The 20,640-nt window shown below is 36.8% G+C and overlaps 4 protein-coding genes and 1 long non-coding RNA gene across 6 annotated transcripts; 2 read left to right on the top strand and 3 right to left on the bottom strand.

The window, feature by feature from the left end:
- Positions 1–2,684: 2,684 nt before the first annotated feature.
- On the bottom strand, positions 2,685–4,064 carry LOC106443595. The gene is made up of 2 exons (XR_001288054.3): positions 3,745–4,064; positions 2,685–2,948 (listed from the first exon to the last, which is right to left on the bottom strand). It is a non-coding gene; the product is annotated as an uncharacterized LOC106443595 (long non-coding RNA).
- A 1,727-nt stretch (positions 4,065–5,791) lies between these two features.
- LOC106443609 (F-box/kelch-repeat protein At1g55270) lies at positions 5,792–7,865 on the bottom strand. Its single transcript, XM_013885159.3, has 2 exons — positions 7,534–7,865; positions 5,792–7,337 (listed from the first exon to the last, which is right to left on the bottom strand). The coding sequence occupies exons 1-2, from the start codon at positions 7,597–7,599 to the stop codon at positions 6,096–6,098; spliced, it is 1,308 nt and encodes a 435-aa protein (XP_013740613.2). The 5' UTR covers positions 7,600–7,865; the 3' UTR covers positions 5,792–6,095.
- A 1,728-nt stretch (positions 7,866–9,593) lies between these two features.
- Positions 9,594–11,295, bottom strand: LOC106428098. Its single transcript, XM_013868845.3, has 3 exons — positions 11,037–11,295; positions 10,576–10,914; positions 9,594–10,496 (listed from the first exon to the last, which is right to left on the bottom strand). The coding sequence occupies exons 1-3, from the start codon at positions 11,185–11,187 to the stop codon at positions 9,832–9,834; spliced, it is 1,155 nt and encodes a 384-aa protein (XP_013724299.2). The 5' UTR covers positions 11,188–11,295; the 3' UTR covers positions 9,594–9,831.
- A 229-nt stretch (positions 11,296–11,524) lies between these two features.
- Positions 11,525–16,389, top strand: LOC106443628 (serine/arginine-rich SC35-like splicing factor SCL33). Its single transcript, XM_022689700.2, has 5 exons — positions 11,525–12,577; positions 13,051–13,215; positions 13,451–14,227; positions 14,314–14,427; positions 14,513–16,389. The coding sequence occupies exons 3-5, from the start codon at positions 14,124–14,126 to the stop codon at positions 14,892–14,894; spliced, it is 600 nt and encodes a 199-aa protein (XP_022545421.2). The 5' UTR covers positions 11,525–12,577; positions 13,051–13,215; positions 13,451–14,123; the 3' UTR covers positions 14,895–16,389.
- A 234-nt stretch (positions 16,390–16,623) lies between these two features.
- Positions 16,624–19,061, top strand: LOC106443639 (serine/arginine-rich SC35-like splicing factor SCL33). Of its 2 annotated transcripts, none has more exons than XM_022689699.2 (6): positions 16,624–16,757; positions 17,120–17,277; positions 17,437–17,514; positions 18,041–18,211; positions 18,310–18,402; positions 18,501–19,061. In XM_022689699.2, exons 2-6 carry the CDS (start codon positions 17,132–17,134, stop codon positions 18,814–18,816), a joined length of 804 nt encoding a protein of 267 aa, XP_022545420.1. In that variant the 5' UTR covers positions 16,624–16,757; positions 17,120–17,131; the 3' UTR covers positions 18,817–19,061. The 2 variants fall into 2 exon arrangements, with proteins under 2 accessions (XP_022545420.1, XP_022545419.1); XM_022689698.2 differs by having other exon boundaries at positions 16,625–16,757; positions 18,495–19,061.
- The last annotated feature ends 1,579 nt before the right edge of the window (positions 19,062–20,640 follow it).

Raw genomic sequence — 20,640 nt, 5'->3', positions numbered from 1 at the left:
CGACTCGGTTCAAGGTAAAACGTCCTATCCACTCTCCGCATATGTTACTGATGCTATGTTTTCACAGAAACATCAAGTGTTCCTCGCAGTCATCACAGAGGGAACAGAACCGAAAAGTTTTAAAGAAGCTATGTTGGATCCCAACTTCAAATAAGCCATGTCAGTAGAAGTAACAGCACTTGAAGAACAAGGAACTTGGGATGTGATGAAGCTTCCTAGAGAAAAGAAGGCGCTAGCATGTATGTGGATTTATAAATACAAATACAACGCCGACGGAACTATAGAGAGACCAAAGGCGCGTTTGGTGGTGTGTGGAAACAGACAGGTAGAGGGAGAAGACTACGACGAGACGTTTGCCCCGGTAGCCAAGTTAACTATGGTGCGAACCTTGTTGGAAGTGGCTGCGGCTAAGAACTGGGAAGTGCACCAGATGGATGTACATAACGCGTTCCTCCACGGGGATTTGAAAGAAGAAGTGTACATGCAGATGCCTCCTGGATTTCAAGCGACCACACCAGGAAAAGTGTGCAGGCTAAGGAAATCTCTCTATGGTCTGAAGCAGGCGCCGAGATGTTGGTTCGCAAAGTTGACGACGGCATTAAAGAAGTTTGGGTTTAAGCAATCCTACTCTGACTACTCATTGTTTACATATATCAAAGGAGACAACTCGCTGCGAGTGCTCATCTATGTTGATGACTTGATCTTGACTGGAAATGATTCAACGATGATGAGCAAGTTCAAGGTGTACCTGAATGAGTGTTTCAAGATGAAGGATTTAGGAAGAGCTAAGTATTTTCTGGGAATTGAAATCGCAAGGGGACCTGAAGGAATGTTTTTGTCTCAGAGGAAGTATGCCTTAGACATTGTTGCAGAAGCAGGGATGCTCGGATGTAAACCAGTTTCGACTCCTATGGAACAGAACCATAAGTTACTGTCAGATAAGGGGGCGTTCTACACGAATCCTGCACGGTTTAGACGATTTGTGGGAAAGCTTGTGTACCTTTCCATTACGAGACCTGAGCTCAGTTATGCTATCCATGTGCTCTCGCAGGTCATGCACAAACCAAGAGAAGCACATTGGGATGCAGTGGTACGAGTGATGAGATACTTAAAGGGATGCCCCGGACAAGGAATTATGCTGAACGCTGCGAGTGATCTTCGTCTTCGTATATTCTGCGACGCGGACTGGGCTGCTTGCCCCAATACGAGGCGATCATTGTCTTCCTTCATCACTCTGCTCGGGAACTCTCCAATCTCCTGGAAAACTAAGAAGCAGGACACAGTCTCTCATTCATCTGCTGAAGCAGAATACAGATCGATGGCTGCTGCGTTGCGAGAGCTCAAATGGTTGAAAAGACTATTGAACGACATGGGAGTGCAACATAAGTGGCCAATGGAGATGTTCTGTGACAGCAAATCAGCCTTGTATATTGCAAACAACCCTGTGTTTCATGAACGTACGAAACATATAGAGTCTGATTGCCATAGTGTTCGAGATGCAATACAGGATCGACTGATTGTGACCAGGCATGTGCGCACTACAGAGCAGCTAGCAGACATCATGACAAAGGCCTTGGGAGGTCCTGTGTTTAACTACTTGCTATCCAAGTTAGGTGTACGTAATCTCCATTCACCTACTTGAGGGGGAGTGTTAGTGTTGGTACGGTTTGGTTCTGTCCGGTCTGGTATTACTTGAGGAGTAAGCTTCGCTGGAGTCGAGATAAGGTCGTATAAGAGTTGTTAGAGAATATAGAATATACGTAGATGTTGATAACTAAGGATCTATTGTGAAGATCTCTTTGTCTTGTATATATTCTCATTGTGAGTACTGAATACAACAACACGTTCTCAATACTTTCTTCCTAAGTTTACAAGTTTCAAATCTAATAAACAATTGTAACTGAAAAATAATATCCAAAGTTTTTTTTTAATGACTGCTATATTGATTCAAAACATGGACAAAATTGATGAAAGGTCGTCATTAAGAAATTATAAGTTATTGTGATAATAAGAGAGAAGAAGATCACAAGATATAAGAATTTTCTATGGTAGTAATAATTATTTTTAGAAAAAAGTATCCAATTACTCACAAAAACTGGTTTCTAATGGATCATTCTTCTGGTGTCCAAACTATTCTTTATTGAAAATCAAAATGTCACTAGCAGTAACATTTTTTTAAAGAAAATGGCCAAAATATCATATATCATTAACAAATCCATGCCAAAAAAAAAACATAAACCAAACTTTACAAAAACTAATAATGGTTAAACTATATCTGATTAAACCGCCAACTCCAAAAAACTTTCACACATTTATGAAAACATTTATATATGAAATTGCTTAGAATAGATTGTTCTTGTATGCTTTGAAAATAAAACTAATTTATAATGGATCATTTCTAGTGTCCAAACTATTATTTATGCAAAATTAAAATATCACTAGCAATTAACTTTTTAATGCAAAAAGGCCAAAATATATACCATTAACTAAACCATATAAAAACATAAAAGCAAACTTCACAAAAACTAATAATGGTTAAACTATCAATATTATTAAAACTGAAGGGCCTTTTTTGAGATCCCCTTGGAGTTTTGAAATATTTACAAATCTCTGCCATTGAAATATTTTTAGTCTATGATTTTTTTTACATATATTCACTACTCCTTTTAATTCAACAGGAACTATTTTTGATCTTTTTCCTTTCATTTTACTCAATTAATATATCTATTTATCTACACCAAAACTATACGACGTTAACAAATTCAACAACTCTAGAATACATATCAAACTCCTTCCTTCGATCGTAGCCATCAAAAAAGATTAAATACACCTTTTTTGTTAACTTTATATGTTCAGAAAATTGTATATTGAAATTTAATTCATCATGTTCCATCAGCACTGACACTTGAACATTTAAATTTCTGTGTTCTCCTCACGAACTTTGGATTCTGCAGGTTTCAAAATTAAAACTTACAACTTTGGATTCAGCAGGTTTCAAAATTAAAACTTACATTATTCAATACAAATGTTTTATCTATTAATATGTAATTCAATGTTTTAATTACAATCATTAACTTCAACCATACATTTGTATTGCAATCGATAATAAACTTCAAGTATATATAACATTCGTGTTCATAGATTTGGAAGCTTCAATTTTTAGATGTACAGTATGAAGCTACAAACGAACCCCTAAACCCCAAATAATTATTTGTTTATTTTATTAATTAAATTATTAATTTTTACAAAATGTCAGTCATATGTAGGGATAACTATTGGGTTTAAATGCCGGTATATTAAAAAAATGAATAACAAATCCCCAAATTTTGAGAATTAAACGGGATTAACAGCTGTGCAATATATTGTAGTTGCAAATAACCAGATCAATAACCAAAAAAGGCGCAACATTTTAAACCAAACCTATATCGAAAATACTAAACTATAGATATCCAACCAATCGTTATAGTTCCATATCTTGAACATATCAATATTGTAGATGCTAATTTTTTTTCAAATCTTTAATTTTCCAACTAAATTATAATTTTCCATAACTTGAAAAAACTAGATTCTCGAGCTATGATATTTTCCTAAACTAACGGCCTATATTTTCTAACTAAATTGAATAGGAATATCCTAAACCCTCACCCTTTACGTTTCCTATATATATTGGCCATCTAGCCTCAAAGCAAACATGCTGTTTTCTATTTTTTTCATATAATGTCTTCCAAGCAAAAAACTGTTTACCTTGATGATATTAAACCATAGAAAACGGTGTGGCTTATCCAAGCGCCAAAATGGTGCATACCTGGAAACCATCCAATCCCAGGTTTGGTGAGACTTCAGAAATAATATTTGTAGACAAAAAGGTAAATACTTAGACATGTTAACATGTTTTTTGATTTTTTCGTGAGATCATGGACTAACATCTGTGGTAAAATAAAAACTAGATTTAAAGGAAAAAATATATTTTAACAGAAAATTCATATTTTTAAAATTAAGACACCTAATATTATCTTCATAGATCCTTGCAAGAGAAAAAAAGATTAAAAAAATGGAATGAAACGATTTACTGGCAATCTGAACCCACATCTTTGGAGATTTTTCTTAGTTGAATACTAAATCGAACGTCCACACCAATATGTTCTGTGAATGCCTCAGATCGGTTTTGATTTCAACGGATCCATTCCTTTTAAGCCATCGGACATCACACGCAGAAGAAATTAAAAAAAAAAAAGAAGAAATTGGTTAAGTAGAATCTAGGATGCCAATTATCTATCAACGACGGAGAAAATACAGGATATGAGCACACCTTGGAGCCAACTATCTATCAATTGTGTCCTCTGCTTCAATCGCCATTTGAGTTTACTTTTTTGGGTGATACCGAAAAGTTTTTTGAAACATGAAAACAGAAAAAGGAGCTCTGTTGAAAACTGAACCAAACAATCGACTGGGCTTGGGCCAATTTAGAAAATACGGGCTTTGATAAACAATTTGTATTCAAAATACAGCCCATTTTGATAGTTTTATTCAAAATTAAAATAAATATTTAGTTTGCCCATTAACAAGTCCAGTCTAAATTTTATAACAAATTAAATTAATTGAATTGAAAATTATAAACATTGTAAAGTATTTCTATTAAAAACATTACAACTTATTATTTTTAAATTTAATGGTTAAGATAAAAAACCATGTTATTCTATTTCTAGCAGAAGAATAATAATCATACTGTGTTTCTAAGTTACACTTTAAAACATAAATATTATATGTGTAAGATTATATTTATGCATAGTTTAAAATTCTAAAGGTATAGAAATCATAATTTATTTTGTGTTTTAGTTAACGATATAAAATCTATATTGTTAAACTAGAGATTTATGTTGTCATTAAGAGCATGACTGATTTCTCCGCTACCATCCGCAAACACAACTTTTACGGTTGTTAGCGATTGTTGGTGTTTTGCAATAATCATTGAAACCGCTCTTAACAGCTTCAAACCGTTCTAAACCTCTTAAATTCAAAAGCTGGTTTCAGCTATCGTTTGCAGGCGGTTGCGGGAAGTTAAATTTTTTTTTCTTCTTTTCAAAAAAATATAAATACAACAATAAAAATAAAAATTTAAAACTGAAATAATAGAAATACTAAAATATATCTATTATATTTTAATTTATATTATAAATTATTAAAATAAAAATATTTTCTATAATTTTTTTAAAAAATAAAAAATATAATTTTATAAATATAATTTTTATATTTATTATAATATTATGATGTTTAATATTTTTATAATTATATAAAATGTAAATATTGTTAAAAGCACCAAGTTCTAACCGTAGTACCAATCGTATAAAGTTCCTGAATATCGCGTAAAACCGCAACCATCCGTCCAACCGCAACCATAACCCGTTGCGGTTACACCAGTCTTTAAGTCAAATATATGAACAGTTTTGTCAACTATGAATCTCGAAACATAATTACACATCTTACAATTTTATTTCCTAATACAATCGAAATAAACATGTTTTGATATGTTAACTTAACAGAAAACAAATCCCGCGCTTTCAAAGCGCGGATCAAAATCTAGTATCTGATTAAACCACCAACTCCAAAACACTTTCACACATAATGAAAATATTTAGATATGAAATTGACTTAGATTTAGATTTGTTATTGTATGCTTTAAAAATAAAATTCAACTTTCCACATATACTATCAGGGAGCTTTTTTCTTTGGTAAACTATACTATCAGTTTTCTCCGTTCAGATACAGATCATGTTATTCTTTCCAGATGAACTTTGAGAGAAAAGTCTTGAGATTTACAAATCCACAGAATACAAAATGTAAACAAACAAAAAAAGCTATAACAATTGCTAAAACACCATTTAAATACCACCTTCCTATAAATACTAACAAAGATTAACAACACCAGAAGAGATGGCCATGTCTATTCTTACTCTCTCTCAGCTCTTGTATGACTGTTAAGACCAGACATGAGCTCTTGTATAACACTTATTGAGCATTCGTCTTCTCTTCTTGGAAGCTCAATGTGGTTGGTTTCTTCTAAACTCTCTGGCTCAATTGTTGAGTTTTCTTTAATGTCATGCTTGAAGCACTTGACAATGCACAATATGACTTTTCACAGCTCTCCCTGCAATACTCGACCATATATTACTGAGAATGCCCTTTGACTGCCCTTTCACCGCAATGTTCTCCCACACCCTAGGATTGTTCTTATCAGGATTCGAGACATCAACCAGACTCATGCTCATGTTGTTCCTGATTATACAAAGCTTATTGTTCAACGGAACAAGAGCCGCAGCTTCAAGAGCCTTCGAGTTCCCCAAGTGAACTTTACTGTCCATAAACTTGTTCCATGAATCAGTAGTTTCATCAAACACCCTGAGCTTGCATCCATCCCTACAATCCAATCCATAGAGACGACCGTTCAGAGAAGTACACGGGTTTCTCCAACCGGTAACCATTCCATCACTAACCGGGCTCCACGAGTTACTCTCAGGGTCATAAGCCTCACTCATGACCTGCTGGTGAGACCCAAGACCCTTGAGAAACCACTTCTTGTCATAAACCACACCGATAAGAGGCACCATCGCTGTGCTCATATCAGCAACGAAACTCCACCTGTTCTTGTTCGGATCATAAACCTCAGCCGACCGTAGCGTCCTCTGAATCCCTTCACACTCCCCACCCGCTACATACAAGCAGTTGTTTATAACACAACAGCCAAAAAAGTGTCTCTTCCTGAGCATATCAGGTGCTCTATGCCACTTGTTCGTTCTAGCGTTATAGAAGATCACCCTCCTCATTGATCCTCTCAACGGATCCTTACCTCCAAACAAGTAAAGATGACACCCGCTCAACACAGCACAACCAAACCCAACAGCTTCTGAATACTCTCTAGGAACAGGCGGAAGCGGCTGAGGATGCTGAGAGACGGGATCAAACGTGTTCCAAGAGATCTTCCCATCACGGTCACGTTTAAAGACATAAACCCATTCTTCAGACATCCTGAGCAACTTCCTCTGAGAGTAGAAGAAGTTGCCGGAAGCAAGCCTGTACCATCTCTTGCAGACGAGCCTGAGTTTCCTATGGTCTGAGCGAGGGACACGGATGAGGCAAGCGACGGCTAGGTCGTCAGGGAGGCCGGGGAGAAGCGGAGGTTGGATTCTTGTTCTCTCACGCTTAGAGTTCTTGCTGCGGCGGTGAGCGTTGGGGTTGATGTCAGGTTGGATACAGAGCTTTGAGCCAGGAACGAACTTTCTTGCTTCCACTACGGTCTTGAGACCTGAGTCTACTCTGCAGTAGCAAGAAACAGAGTCCACCTGAAAAAAAAGATTCCAATTTTTTTCAGATATCAAATAAAGGAGCAAACTTTCTGCAAAAGGAAGCGTTTTCGAAGCAAATTGAATTAGGGTTTCTAAAAAAGGAAAGAAATTGAACAAAGGCAGAGCAAGTGCAGAGCTTTCCCGAAATGGAAACTAGGATAGTTAGTGATTCTTGGTGAAGGGAAGAGCTTACCAATGGAGCTTGGAGGCGAAAGCCTCTGGACCCATTTGGGGATTGGCGTTGAGAAGATAGATCCATCTTCTTCAGAAGACGAAGCTCATAAGAGACACAGATCTTCGAAAAGTTACGAACTTTGAGGCCGATCGAAGAATCCGATGAGAGCCCTAACGGTCAAATCTCTCACAGTACATGGGAGGGGAGGAAGAAGGTGCGGCTGAGAAGAAGCAAAACGTGAGCTTTACCTTCCACTTCGCTCTCTCTACACGGTAAAATGGGACTGGTGGGTCTCTCTCTCTCTAAACTTTCTCTCTCTTGACGCTTTTTAACAATTCTCAGGAAACATAAGTAAAGCGTAGGTATTTAATACTATTATTAATGCTATATTACTAGTATTAGTCTTAGAGGTTTTTTAGTGTTTTTGGTAATTACAGAAAGAATCTAGAGTTTATTGAATGAATGAATGCATGATTAAATATTCCATTATAGACCTTTCAAAATATTATAGCCAGTGAATTAATAGTCAACAAAGGTGTAAGGTTTGTTGGGTTTTTAGTCAACCATGTGTAAGGTTCAACATTAAATTCTAACACATTTTCCACTCAAGATTTCAAAACGTAAAGAAAGGTTTTTTTTTTATCAGTAAGTCAGCAAAAAAAAGTTGAAATTTTAATTAGAAATTATAGTTTACCCTATTCGTATACTAGTCAAGTATGTACAATTCTAGTAAAAAGGTTAAAAATGTACAAGTTAAAACCGTTGCATTAAAAAAAAAGTTGGAATCTGTCAGGTGTATTTAAATATAAATGTTTGGACAACAAATTACGCTAATTGATGCCTTACGAATGGTATGTTTGGACTACATTGCATCTACCGACCTTTTGTATTAAATTTAATTAAAAAATACATTAAATTATACGGCAATTGTTCAACCACTTCATCAAAAACTATTTAAAGGAAGGGGGCGATTTTGTCATATGGGAATGGGACACTCATGAATATTTTGAATACAAACACCATAATTTTCAAATATTATATGTAGAATAAATACAAAACTATATGTCGATTATCTATCCATATTAATTAAAAATTTCTAATAATTGAGGTGTATAGGGTGTTTATCAAAATGTTGCTCATTTTCAAGAAGGTACAAAGAGATAAGAGCCAAACATCATATGAAATATTTTTTTTAAAAAGTATATATGAAAGACTCTTTTGAGTATTTGAGACCATACGTTATATGCATGCAAATAGACTCACAAGCATACAAACAAGATATCATTTATCATACATACAGAAAAGTCATACCAAGTACAATACAGCTAATATAAATGCTAGTATGGTTAACCTACCAAAACTGGCATTGTTATTCACATATAGCTAAACCAAACTTTACGTAGAACAGAAACATCATTATGTTATTTAAGGAGTGATTTATGATTGAGGTTACTTTGAGGCAGCTTAACAAATAAATGAAAAATTATACAAATAGAAAGAAATAAAATGATGAGTTCAAGCACACAAGAATGCATGTCAATGGACCAATGATGGCAACTGGCAAGAGAGTTATGACTTAATAAGAGATGATTTTTCAACACCACTTTGATTATATGTTTTATACAAATGATTAAAAGTACATTTTGACAATATTTCATAAACATAATGGTAGTTAGTAGTTATGATAAATAAATGTGTCTATCTTATATTGAGAAAAAACCTTACCCATGATATAATTTCTCCCCCTAAGGTCACTTTTTAATCATAGTCATGCCCTGCCTAACTAATTCTTTGACAGTGACATCTCACTTAACCCTTAAGAAAACAAACTGATTTGGTATGCCATACATACAGTTTCCTTTGTCCTCGATAATATACATTCTTCTAAAACAAAAATCACAAAACATTAGGCTAAAGTCATAATAGATAGAATTGTGTAAGAATCAAACTGTCACTGGCTATGATTATTAGTACATGGATTACTGAAGACTAAAGTACAGATATACACATACATCATATCATTTTCTTATGATGTATCACGTAGTAAGATACATATGGACTACTAAAGAGTAATACATACACATACAGTATATCAATTTCATATGATGTATGTAAGATTCACATTAACTACTAAAGACTAAAGTGCACTTACACATACAGTATTTCAAATTTTCATTTGATGTATGTAAGATACACATTATTTACATATATCTTCTGTATATAAAGTTATGTACATCTATTTTCAGGCTTTAAACACTCAAGTGAGAGATTCCCAGGAAGAGAAGAGAAGATAAACCATTGTCTCTCTTGAAAGTGTTAAGACCCATCCTTCAAGGGCTTAAACGCAGCCAAAACAACGGCTACTTTGCACACAAGAAACCCCAAAGTCCCCACCACAATGTCTCTCGGCGTGACTGCAAATGCAGTGGGATTGTAACCTCTGACTGCTAAAACTGACAATCCTATGGCCAGTGCGAGACTTAAAACAGGAATCTTGACTCTTCCGCTGAGGATTTGACTGGAGTTTTCGGATGAGGAAGAAGATCCTGGTACTTGAAGTTCATCTACTGATCTCTGTAGGAGCAGCAAGTAGAGAAACCCAACTGTTCCACCGAAGAAGAAAGCAATGGCGGAATTTTCACCTAGGGAGAAGGAAACGAGAGAGCTTCCTAAAAGGATGAGAAGTGCATCATAGAGAAGCAGAGAGAGTTTCAAGTTTTCATATTCTTCCATGCTTTCCTCGTTGGAAACAACTGTACGGTCAAGATTCTGAGCTGAAGATGAAGAGAGTTGATCGGAGTCGGTGAGTTCAGTGATACGTGAAGGTCTGAGTTCCACCATTGACAGGTCACTGCTCTCTCCAAGCAAGATCTCATCGACTTCAAAATCATATCGGTAACAATACGCTTCTTCTACATTGGTCTCTCCAGGAACAGGTCCTTTAACAACCCACAAGCTCACTCCTCCAACTCTCCATTGTCCTAAAACATGAAAACAGAACAACACATGACTCATCTGTGAAATCTAACGAAATCAACTTCCAAGTGAAAAGAAGCTGACCAGACTCAAGGCTGATCCAAAAAGCTCTGATCTTGCCGAGTTCCGGCCCTAGAAACGTGAACTCATCAACGGAGCCTCTCTGAAACTTGAAGCTTTCATCATTGCTTGACAAAGTTGCAGGTATTGTCTGTAACACTGAGTCGCCCTTGTCGTCTATCAAGCAGATAAGAACTCTAGCATTCATGTCGCTGATCCCTGAGCCGAACACGTTACTTGTCTGCAGCTTCACCTTATAAAGAGATTGAGATTTGGTCACAGTTAAGGATGGGTTCTTTGCAATAGAAACTTTCACTTCTTCTGCTGGTAAGAGACGCAAAGGTCTTGCATAGCTCTGGTAATCTAAAACCACCAAACCTTTCGATTAAAGAGTGGAAACAGAACCAAAAGTAACATCTTTGAACATTCTACTGATCGATTGAGAGGAGAAAGAGAGTGAATTTGAATAGGAGAGATGATGTTACCTTGATAATCGGATGTCTTCGAGCAGATTGCACCGAATCGAGAACGACGAGTTCGACAGGAAAGGTTTCTCCTTTTACGAAATTGATTTGATGGGTTTTTCGTTAACCTCGCGAAAGATAAAGGGTTAAGGCAAATTGATTCCGTCGCCATTAGAATTGCAACTCAGGCGGTAGAAGAGAGACGCAGCACGGCAAATAGAAACTTCCATGAGAGGAAAAAAAAATAGTATTCGAGAGGCAGTGAAACTTCTGAAAGAGACAGTGTCTCTGTTCATGTTTTGAAATTTTTTTAGCTAGCTGCACATTTAACCGAACCGGTATTATCGAACCGAACCGAGAGCCTAGGAAAAGTAAGGCAGATTGCATGTGTTCTTTAATTCTTTGATTGATTCAAAAAGTTGTCTGAAATTGTCTTAATAGAGAAACAGAAACTCGGGTTACAGGAACAAGAAACAATTTTCCAATCCAAGTGGTTCAGGAAGAGATCATCTAATCATGGACATGATTTTCTAGCTAGGACATTTAAATATAATTTGACTCCGTCGCCATTAGAATTGCAACTCTCACGGTAGAAGAGAGACGCAGCACGGCACATAGAAGCTTCCTACAAAAATAGTATTCGAGAGGCAGTGAAACTTCTGATAGAGGCAGTGTCGTTTGTTCAAAATTTTATTAGCTGCCTGCACATTTAACCGGTATTATCGAACCGAACCGAGTGCCTAGAAAAAAAAATGCAGATTGCATGTGTGTTCTTGTTATTTATTTCTTTGATTGATTCAAAGATGTGTGTGATGTTTTGCTTCTAGAGAAACCGAAACTCAGGTTACAGAAACAGAACCTCTGAAGCCTCTGATCAGAGGTTGGCACTTGGCAGAGACTTGATGAATCTTTATAGAGTAGGACGCACTCTTTTATTATTTACTATTAACGCCTATAGTTTCAAGATTTTATTTTCTGACCCAAATAATTTAGAGAAATTTCTTAAGATACTTTTTTTTGAGTTTTTGAGTAAAAATGTATTTTTATCCTATGGTTAACTAATCTAAATTTATGGTTTATATTTAATAGGTGAAGTTTTCGGGATATGGTTTCAAATTTTCAAAAATGAAAAATAAATATTTCAAAATAAAATAAAATTTATTTTGGTCATTTTCTTTTTGAAATCTATTTTTATGACAAAAACTTTAAAAAAAAATACTATTTGAGAGAATTGTCCAATAATTTATCACTAGTTGAATAAATACACCAATATGCTATTTATATAACTGATTTCCTCCTTTAAATATTGACAAAGTAACATTTATGAACCTTAAAAAACCCAAAATTAGATCTTTTAAGGGGGGACATTGTATAAATAGGTAATTGTAGGCACAAAACAGTATTTTAAGAGACTCTGGGGATTAAAATGTAAAATAATAACCCACTATATAAGCCCTAATAGCCCGCCCGTATTGATCAAAAGGGGATTTAATCCACTTCTCCAATCCATAGAGCAAAGCTTCGCCGTGCCGTTCGTCGTCACCACCGACCTCCGTTCTCCGGTAAGTCTTTTACATGATAAGTTTCTGGGCCACGATTCCTTCATCGATCAAGGCTCTTCCTTTGACGGTAACTTGTAGTAAAGACGGTATCTTGATCGATTTGAATCGAAAGTTGTCGCCTTTTGTGTATATAACAACTTTTCTTTACTGCTCTTGAAATCTGATCTGCATCATTCTGTCTCCATCTGAACTGTTTGCGATCTCAGTTAGTGTTTGTCTCTTTTTAGTTTTTTTTTTTTTTTTTCGTTTCGAACAAATATGATCTTTCTAGAGCCATTGAGTTGTATCATGAACGTAGTTATGTTCTTAGGTTGCAAGATTCTTTTAGTTTCATGTTTCGTTAAGTATTTTAGATTGAATGATTTGTTGAAGTTCTCACAGATGCTCTTCCCTAAGGCTCTTGCTTTTGTGGTCTCTTGTTTGTTAAACGTCCAACCGTTTGTGATCTCTTGTTTGCGTTCATTTACTGATAGAGAGGTTGAAATGAGGGTAAGGAGCTACACCCCATCACCATCACCATCACCACCACCTAGAGGTCATGGAAGGAGAGGTCGAAGCCCAAGCCCAACCCCTAGAGGAGGACCATATAGGGACCTCTCTGCCACTCTTTTTGTTCGCAATCTAAGCCATGATTGCAGGTACATTGACTTGATAACTCCCTTGAGCCATTCTCTTAAGCATATCTAGGCATGACGTTCTCATTTCTGTTCTGTGAAGACTTTAAGAAAGTTGATTGGAGATATCTTGATAACTATCTTTGGTTTGGTGAAAAACTTAGCCCTCTCTATTGTTGACTATGATTCCAATCTGTATTCTTTTTTTTTTAGCAAATTCTACTTGTCATTCTTATATGTCATCTTGTTTTTTTTTCAGGCAAAAAGATCTGAGGAGGTCATTTGGACAGTTCGGTCCTCTCAAGGACATTAACTTGCCAAGAGATTACTACAGCGGGTGAGCATGTTTCAACATCTAATTAGATACTCCCCCTCTTTCTTGAATCTGTTTACTATGTTTAGTTCCATTTCCATTTCCATTCTTTCATTTGAAGTCTTAAACCACTAGTTTTCTTCTGTGTCAATAGGAGAAAGTGCGTGGATTTTTCATATGTTTATTGAAGTTGTTGAGGTTTAACAGTGAATCTAAAGAAGTGAAGGCATCAAAAGATGTAATTAGAGTTCTTATGGCGATGTTGTATACTTCTATATGGTAGTCAAGAGTTCAACTTTGAAGTTGGGTTTGTTATTCAAATTTGAAGATGAATACAAGTCTTCAACAAGTCAAATCTTTATACTGAAACTTGCGAGCTTTAGCAGGCAAGTGCTTGCTTATTTCATGTTGATATCGTCTGTTGCAGGGGATCATCATATTGCTAAATAGTTCCTCAACAGAGGCTTGTGTTGTAAAGTGGTACACCCTTTGTATTTTTGGTTCCTAGTCTGAGATACTGCTTTGTTTGTTCAATATGTCAAATTAATGCAGATATCCCCGAGGGTTTGGCTTCGTTGAATTTGAAGATCGTGATGATGCTGCCGAGGCAAAATATCAGATGGATGGTAATCTTCTTCTTGGCCGTGAGTTGTCTGTTGTGTTTGCAGAAGATAAGAGGAAGAAACCGACTGAAATGAGAGCAGGGCAGCGTGGTGATGGAAGGTGCTTTTCTCTTTTTTGAATTTTCATGTTTATCAATCGAATAAGTAGAGAGATGCCAAATCTTTAACATTCTTTTGTGTTTGTAGGAGCATTAGATCTCGTTACTACTCTCGCTCGCCTAGGTCTTCTCGTTCTCCTCCTCCCCCTCGACGTAGTGGTGATCATTATTCTCCTCCCTCTACAAGACATCATCACTCAAGGTTTCTGTCTGAACTCCATTACAACGCATCTGTGTGGACAAATAAACTTCGAATAACTATTCAATGCTCGCCATTTCTCTCCCAGGAAAGAAGGATATGATAGGAGGAGGAGGAGGAGGAGGTCCTACTCACGCTCACCCACCAGCAATGGCTCAAGGGGTCGCAGTGCCACAAGTAAGAGCTGCAGCTTAAGCCGTAGCCCGCCCAGAAGAAGCATTAGCCGTAGCCCGAGCAGAAACAGGAGTCCGAGCACTGGGAGAAGAAGAAGGAGCAACACACCTCTACCAGCGAGTAGAAACAGGAGTCCAAGACCTAGGAGACGAAGACGCAACACACCTCTACCAGCGAGAAGAAACAGGAGTCCGAGCCATAGGAGAAGAAGGAGCAACACACCTGTACCAGCGAGAAGTCGCGCAGCCCACGTGGGGAGCAGTAGGTCGAAGAGAGTTCAGGAAGCCAGTGATTGATTCTTCACTCTCTTAATAGTCTTGTCTAGTTTCTTAATGGTCGTCTCTCTTTTATAAAAACCTTTAACCTTCTTATAAATAAGTAGGAAGACATGGTGTAGATCTCAACTATAGATGTATGTAGTCCAGCAGGTTCCTAGTGGGGACTATGAAATATGTAAAAATATATATATATAAATAGCATTTATCTACTATTGGTTCTGATTCGTTCATATGAGTATGTGATGAAGTGCAGATGGTTGATGATATATAGAAAATGTAACTTTGCATGTGTGTGTGTTCCAACAGAGTTTGCATCCTACTTTCGTTTACTGCTACTCACTTGTTTGATGATAAGCCAGACTATGCTTATTTGAAGAAGACTCTCACCACAACCTTTTCATTCGTGAAGGCCATTCAAACAATGTTATTGTAACATCCCGAGTTGTGATATGTGAAAAGGCTTAAGAGAATTGATTTGGCTACCTATGTCACCAAAGTTGACTTACCTTTTCCGGAACACATCCTGAAAGAACTCCAGAGTTAAGCGTGCTTGAGCTGGAGTAGTGGAAGGATGGGTGACCTATCGGGAAGTGATTCGCGATAGCGTGCGAGTGAGGCCAAAGCATGGGGAAAGGTCGGGTGGTGATTGCAGGGTCAGTAAACAATGATTTCGAGCCTTTGGAAAACTAACGGACCGACCGTCAGACGGGATGGGGCCCACGGGCCGAGAGAGCGGGCGTGGGTGGCCCATTAGCCGTGGGCGGGTCGGGGCGTTACAGTTATATTATATTCCTCTGTTCTCTCGCTCTCTCTGTCCTGGTATATATTTATTTATCATTCTCTTCCTTAAAGAAAATATGCAGTTACATAGTGGTGTATAATTTACTCAGGGCTCGTTTGTATAGTATATTTTACCACGAAGCAGAAGACCAAGAACGTAAACGAATCTGCAGTTTCAAAAGACAAGCTTGTAAGTTTTGTTAAGGCTCTCCAGCAGAGAAGCCGGAAACTCGTCGTTTCGGATTACAAACGTCCCACCCAACTTCTCCCATCCTCTGCAACACACAAAACGGTAATTCAAATCCAAGAATGACGCCACAGTAATGTTCTCTGACAAAAACATACACAAACCACAATATCAAATTCCTCCAGGAAACACTTTAACTCTAAAAACAGATTCAAGAGAGTGTCTTTGTGGGGTGTTCTCTATGAAGACATTCAAGAACGTATCCGCAAACTAGAGGACATAAATTTATGGGAAAAGAGGATGAAACGCCAATTCAATGTGCTAAAAGAGACACACTTTGGAGGGAGGATCAAACCAAACCTGAAAAGCACAAATCTAGAAGGCTCCTCCTGGCTCAAAAGGAAATCGATTCGTTCTGAAACTCTACCCTCAGTATGAACTATTCCTCCATTTAAAAGTATCTCCAACGGCTTGCCTTTTGAGACACGAAACTGTCTTATGCAATACTCTTTTATTATTTTACTATTAACCTTGTAAATTTCATGATTTTGTTTTCTGACACAAATAATTTCTCACTAGTTGAAGAAAAATACCAATATGATAGTTAATATAATTAATTCCCTCCTCTAAATATTTGAAAATATAACATTTATGAATGTAAAACAACCAAAATTAGATCTATGAAGGGGACATTCTAGGGGACATTCTAGAAAAAAGAGGAAATTTTAGGCACAAAACAGTATTTTAAGAGTTTCTAGGGGTTAAAACGCAAAAACAATATAACCACTATAAAAACCCGCTCTTATTTGAGATCAAAAGGGGACTTTAATAGACGATTTAATCCCAATCTTCTCCAATCAATAGAGCAAAGCTTCGCCGTGCCGTTCGTCGTCACCACCGACCTCCGTTCTCCGGTAAGTTTATCTTCTTCCCCTCGGCTCTTTTCTCGGCCGCGATTCCATTCATCGATCGAGGCTCTTCCTTTGACGGTAGATTGTAGTAAAGACGGTAATCTCGATCGATTTTTCAAGGATCGAATCGAAAGTTTTCGCCTTTCGAAACTGTTTGCGATCTCAGTTAGTATTGCTCTCTTTTAGTTTTTTTTTTTCTCATTTGGAACAAAGATGACTTTTGTAGAGTTGTATCGTGAACGTAGTTATGTTCTTAAGTTGCAAGATTCATGAAGAAGGCCTAGTTCTTCTAGGTTTCAAGATTGAATGGTCTGCTGTCAGAGCTCTTGCCTAAGTCTCTTGCTTTTGTGTTGATTGACTGATAGAGAGGTACTGCAATGAGGGGAAGGAGCTACACTCTATCACCATCACCACCTAGAGGTCATGGAAGGCGAGGTCGAAGCCCAAGCCCAAGCCCTAGAGGAGGAGGCCGATATAGAGCTCGTAGCAGTCTTTTTGTTTGCCAACTAAGCCGTGATTGCAGGTAACATGACTTGATTTTTCTACTAGTTGTTTGGATACACCTCATATCTATGCCTGACGTTCTCGTTTATGTACTGTGAAGAAGACTTTAAGAAAGTTGATAACTTCGTTTGGTTTTGGTGAATATGCTTCCAATCTGTATCCTTTTTCAATTCTTCAGGGAAGGAGATCTCAGGAAGTCATTTAAACAGTTCGGTCCTCTCAAGGACATTCACTTGCCAAGGGATCATCGTACGGGGTGAGAGCATGTTTCCTAGACATGACATCATTATACGCTTTATTTTTACTTACTAAGGCCTTGCCAGAATCTTCTAATATGCGTTTATTAGAGCATAAAGTAAAAAAAAGAGCGTGGATTAGTCAATTTGGAATTAGTACTTATCTAGTCCTTGCTTAAGGAGAAGGATCCAGTTATGATATGTTAATTGAAGTTGTTGAGGTTTAACAGTGAATCTAAAGAATTGGAAGACATCAAAAGAAGTAATTAGAGTCCTTTTGAAGATGTTCTTCTATATGGTAGTGAAGAGTTCAAGTGAAGTTTGGGTTGTATTCAAAATTTGAAGATGAATCAAAGTCTTGAAGAAGTCAATTCTTTATACTGAAACTTGCGAGTTTTAGCAGGCAAGTGCTTACTTATTTTCATGTTTATCCTGTGATATATTGTCTGTTGCAGGGGATATCATATTGCTAATTATTCCTCAACAGAGGCTTGTGTTGTAAAGTGGTTACACCTTCGTGGTCTCATTTTGTATCTTTAAATGTAGATATCAGAGAAGGTTTGGCTTCGTTCAATTTGAGGATCCTGCTGATGCTGCTGAGGCAAAAGATCACATGGATGGTTACGTTCTTCTTGGCCGTAAGATGGCTGTTGAATTTGCTGAAAATAACAGGAAGACACCGACTAAAATGAGAGCAAAGCAGCGTGGTGATGGAAGGTGCTTTTGGAGCGTTTCTCTTTCTTTTTTGAACTTTTATGTTTATCAATTGAATTTTAAGTTTTTTAACATTCTTTTTGTGTTTGTGGGAGAATTAGGTTTCGGGATAGAAGGCGTAGTTCCCCTCGTTACCACTCTCGCTCGCCTATGTCTTCTCGTTCTCCTTCTCCTTATAGAAGACGTCACTCAAGGTTTATGTCTGAACTCCACTACAACACATCTGTGTGGACAAAATAAACTTCTCCACTCGAGTAACTATTCAATGCTCACTATTTCTCTATAGTCGCAGGAAAGAAGGATATGATAGGAGGAGGAGGTCCTACTCACGCTCACCCGCCAGCAATGGCTCAAGGGGTCGCAGTGCAAGTCCAGCCACAAGTAAGAGCCGCAGCATAAGCCGTAGCCCCAGAAGAAGCATTAGCCGTAGCCCACGCAGAAGAAGTATTAGCCGTAGCCCGAGGAGAAACAAGAGTTCGAGTCTTAGGAGAAGAAGGAGCAACACACCTATACCAGCGAGCAGAAACAGGAGTAGGAGACCTAGGAGAATAAGGAGCAAAACACCTGTACCACCAGCGAGAAGCCGCAGCCCACGTGGGGAGCAATAGGAAGACAGTTCACCAAGCCAGTGATTGATTCTTCACTCTGTTAATAGTCCTCTCTAGTCTTTATGGTTGTCTCTCTTTTTTTTTTTCTTCCTTATCCTAAGACAAGGTTATGATGATCTGAAAAGATGAGATGTATGTAGTGTCCAATCTTGGCTTCATGTGTTTTGATGATCAGTATTTTTGTAGGAACTTTATTTTACTACAATGATGTCATCTACGTAATGAATATGCTTTCTTAGAACCAAGTTTCAAATATTTTGTAGTTTTTTTACTTTTGAGAGAATATTTTTTAATCAACTTTTGAGAAAAAAATTTCTCCCATAAAATGTATATTTTTAGCCAAAACCATAAAATGTAGGGAAATTAGGCCAAAAAACCCTAAAAAAAATTATAATTCACTAACTAACAAAACTTCACCCTTTCTTCTCTTTTTTTTTCTATCTATTTTAATCCTCTTACTAAAAATTTATTTTCCCTATATTTTTTGGTCATTTCACAAACAAACCCTAAAATGTATTATATGGTATAATGAAATGTAAGAAAATTGAAGTTTATTATTTATTTTAATTTTTGTGAATTTGATATTTTACGCAAAATTTAGAATAATCTCCGCTGATGATGTAAATATTTCTAAAAATAGTATATAAATAAATTGCAATTAACCACGAAACATATTGGAAAAAGATAGTATAAAAATCTTTACATGATTGGTAAAATATGGGGTGATTGGTTGGGTTTTATCACCTTATTTTAGATTTATTTACTTTTAAATCACTAAAATTTATCAATCATGTTGTATCTTCATTTTTAATAGTTAAAGCCTACATCAAATTTCTATAAACTTTTACCAATCACTAGAGCCGATGTCCGCGCTTCGCGCGGAATACATATATAATTAAAGTAATGTTTTATTAAAATTTGGAGTTTTAGTTTCTGAAAATGTGAGTTAAGTTTTGTTTTTTTTGGATGTGAAGACGTAGAAACAAAATAGTTTGATAGTAAAAATAAGTAATTGTCCAAAGGGAATAGAATCCGGTAGATAACAAAAAAAAATTAAAATAAGATAAGATGTAGACAATGTCTGTGAAGTATATTATGAATGATCTTGTAGAGCGGCCACTTTCTATTGCGGGCGGACCTATAGATAAAAACAATTTTGTTAGTACATCTTAATTATTGAGTTTGAAGAGTTTCGGGTGGGCAGACTTACTGGTAGTTTGCATTTTATGGTATAGACAGTTGTTTAAGATTTCGGGAAGTCTGCTCTGGGTGATCATCGGATCGTGATTCTGGAGGAGAAAGAGAAAGGAATTTAGTATTTTTGTATAATGTTGTGTATTGGGTTGCAAATAATATTGGATTACCTGGTAGGTGCGATAGACTGTTGTATATTTCTTTGTGGACAATGTTTTTAACCCTTCCTATCTTTTGATCTTTTCCTTGTATAATTTTGAGGCCTGACTTGGTAGTAACTCGGGAAAGACCAACATAGAGCTGTCCATGGGTGAAAACGGGCTGTGGCAAATATAGTATGACATCTTTCAAACTCTGACCCTTACTTTTGTTAATTGTCATTGCGTAACATAGCCTGATTGGAAATTGCCGCAGATGGAGCTGTTCGGGAATAAGTAGAATAAGTAAATGAAATTATTTTGTTGGAGCAAGTAGTCGAGACATGTCTCTATTATATTTGGGCTTTTAATAATTGAAAAATATAGAACATTGCTGGATTAAGTGATTTAATTTTGTGTATACCTTTCACTTTATTCCGTACTCCTAGTGGACGTCCGCGTTTACATTTCGTTGTGTTCGAACTTGATGACT

Source organism: Brassica napus, chromosome A8 (genome assembly GCF_020379485.1).
Source record: "Brassica napus cultivar Da-Ae chromosome A8, Da-Ae, whole genome shotgun sequence".
NCBI lineage: Eukaryota > Viridiplantae > Streptophyta > Magnoliopsida > Brassicales > Brassicaceae > Brassica > Brassica napus.
This window is presented reverse-complemented; position numbering and strand designations above follow the sequence as displayed.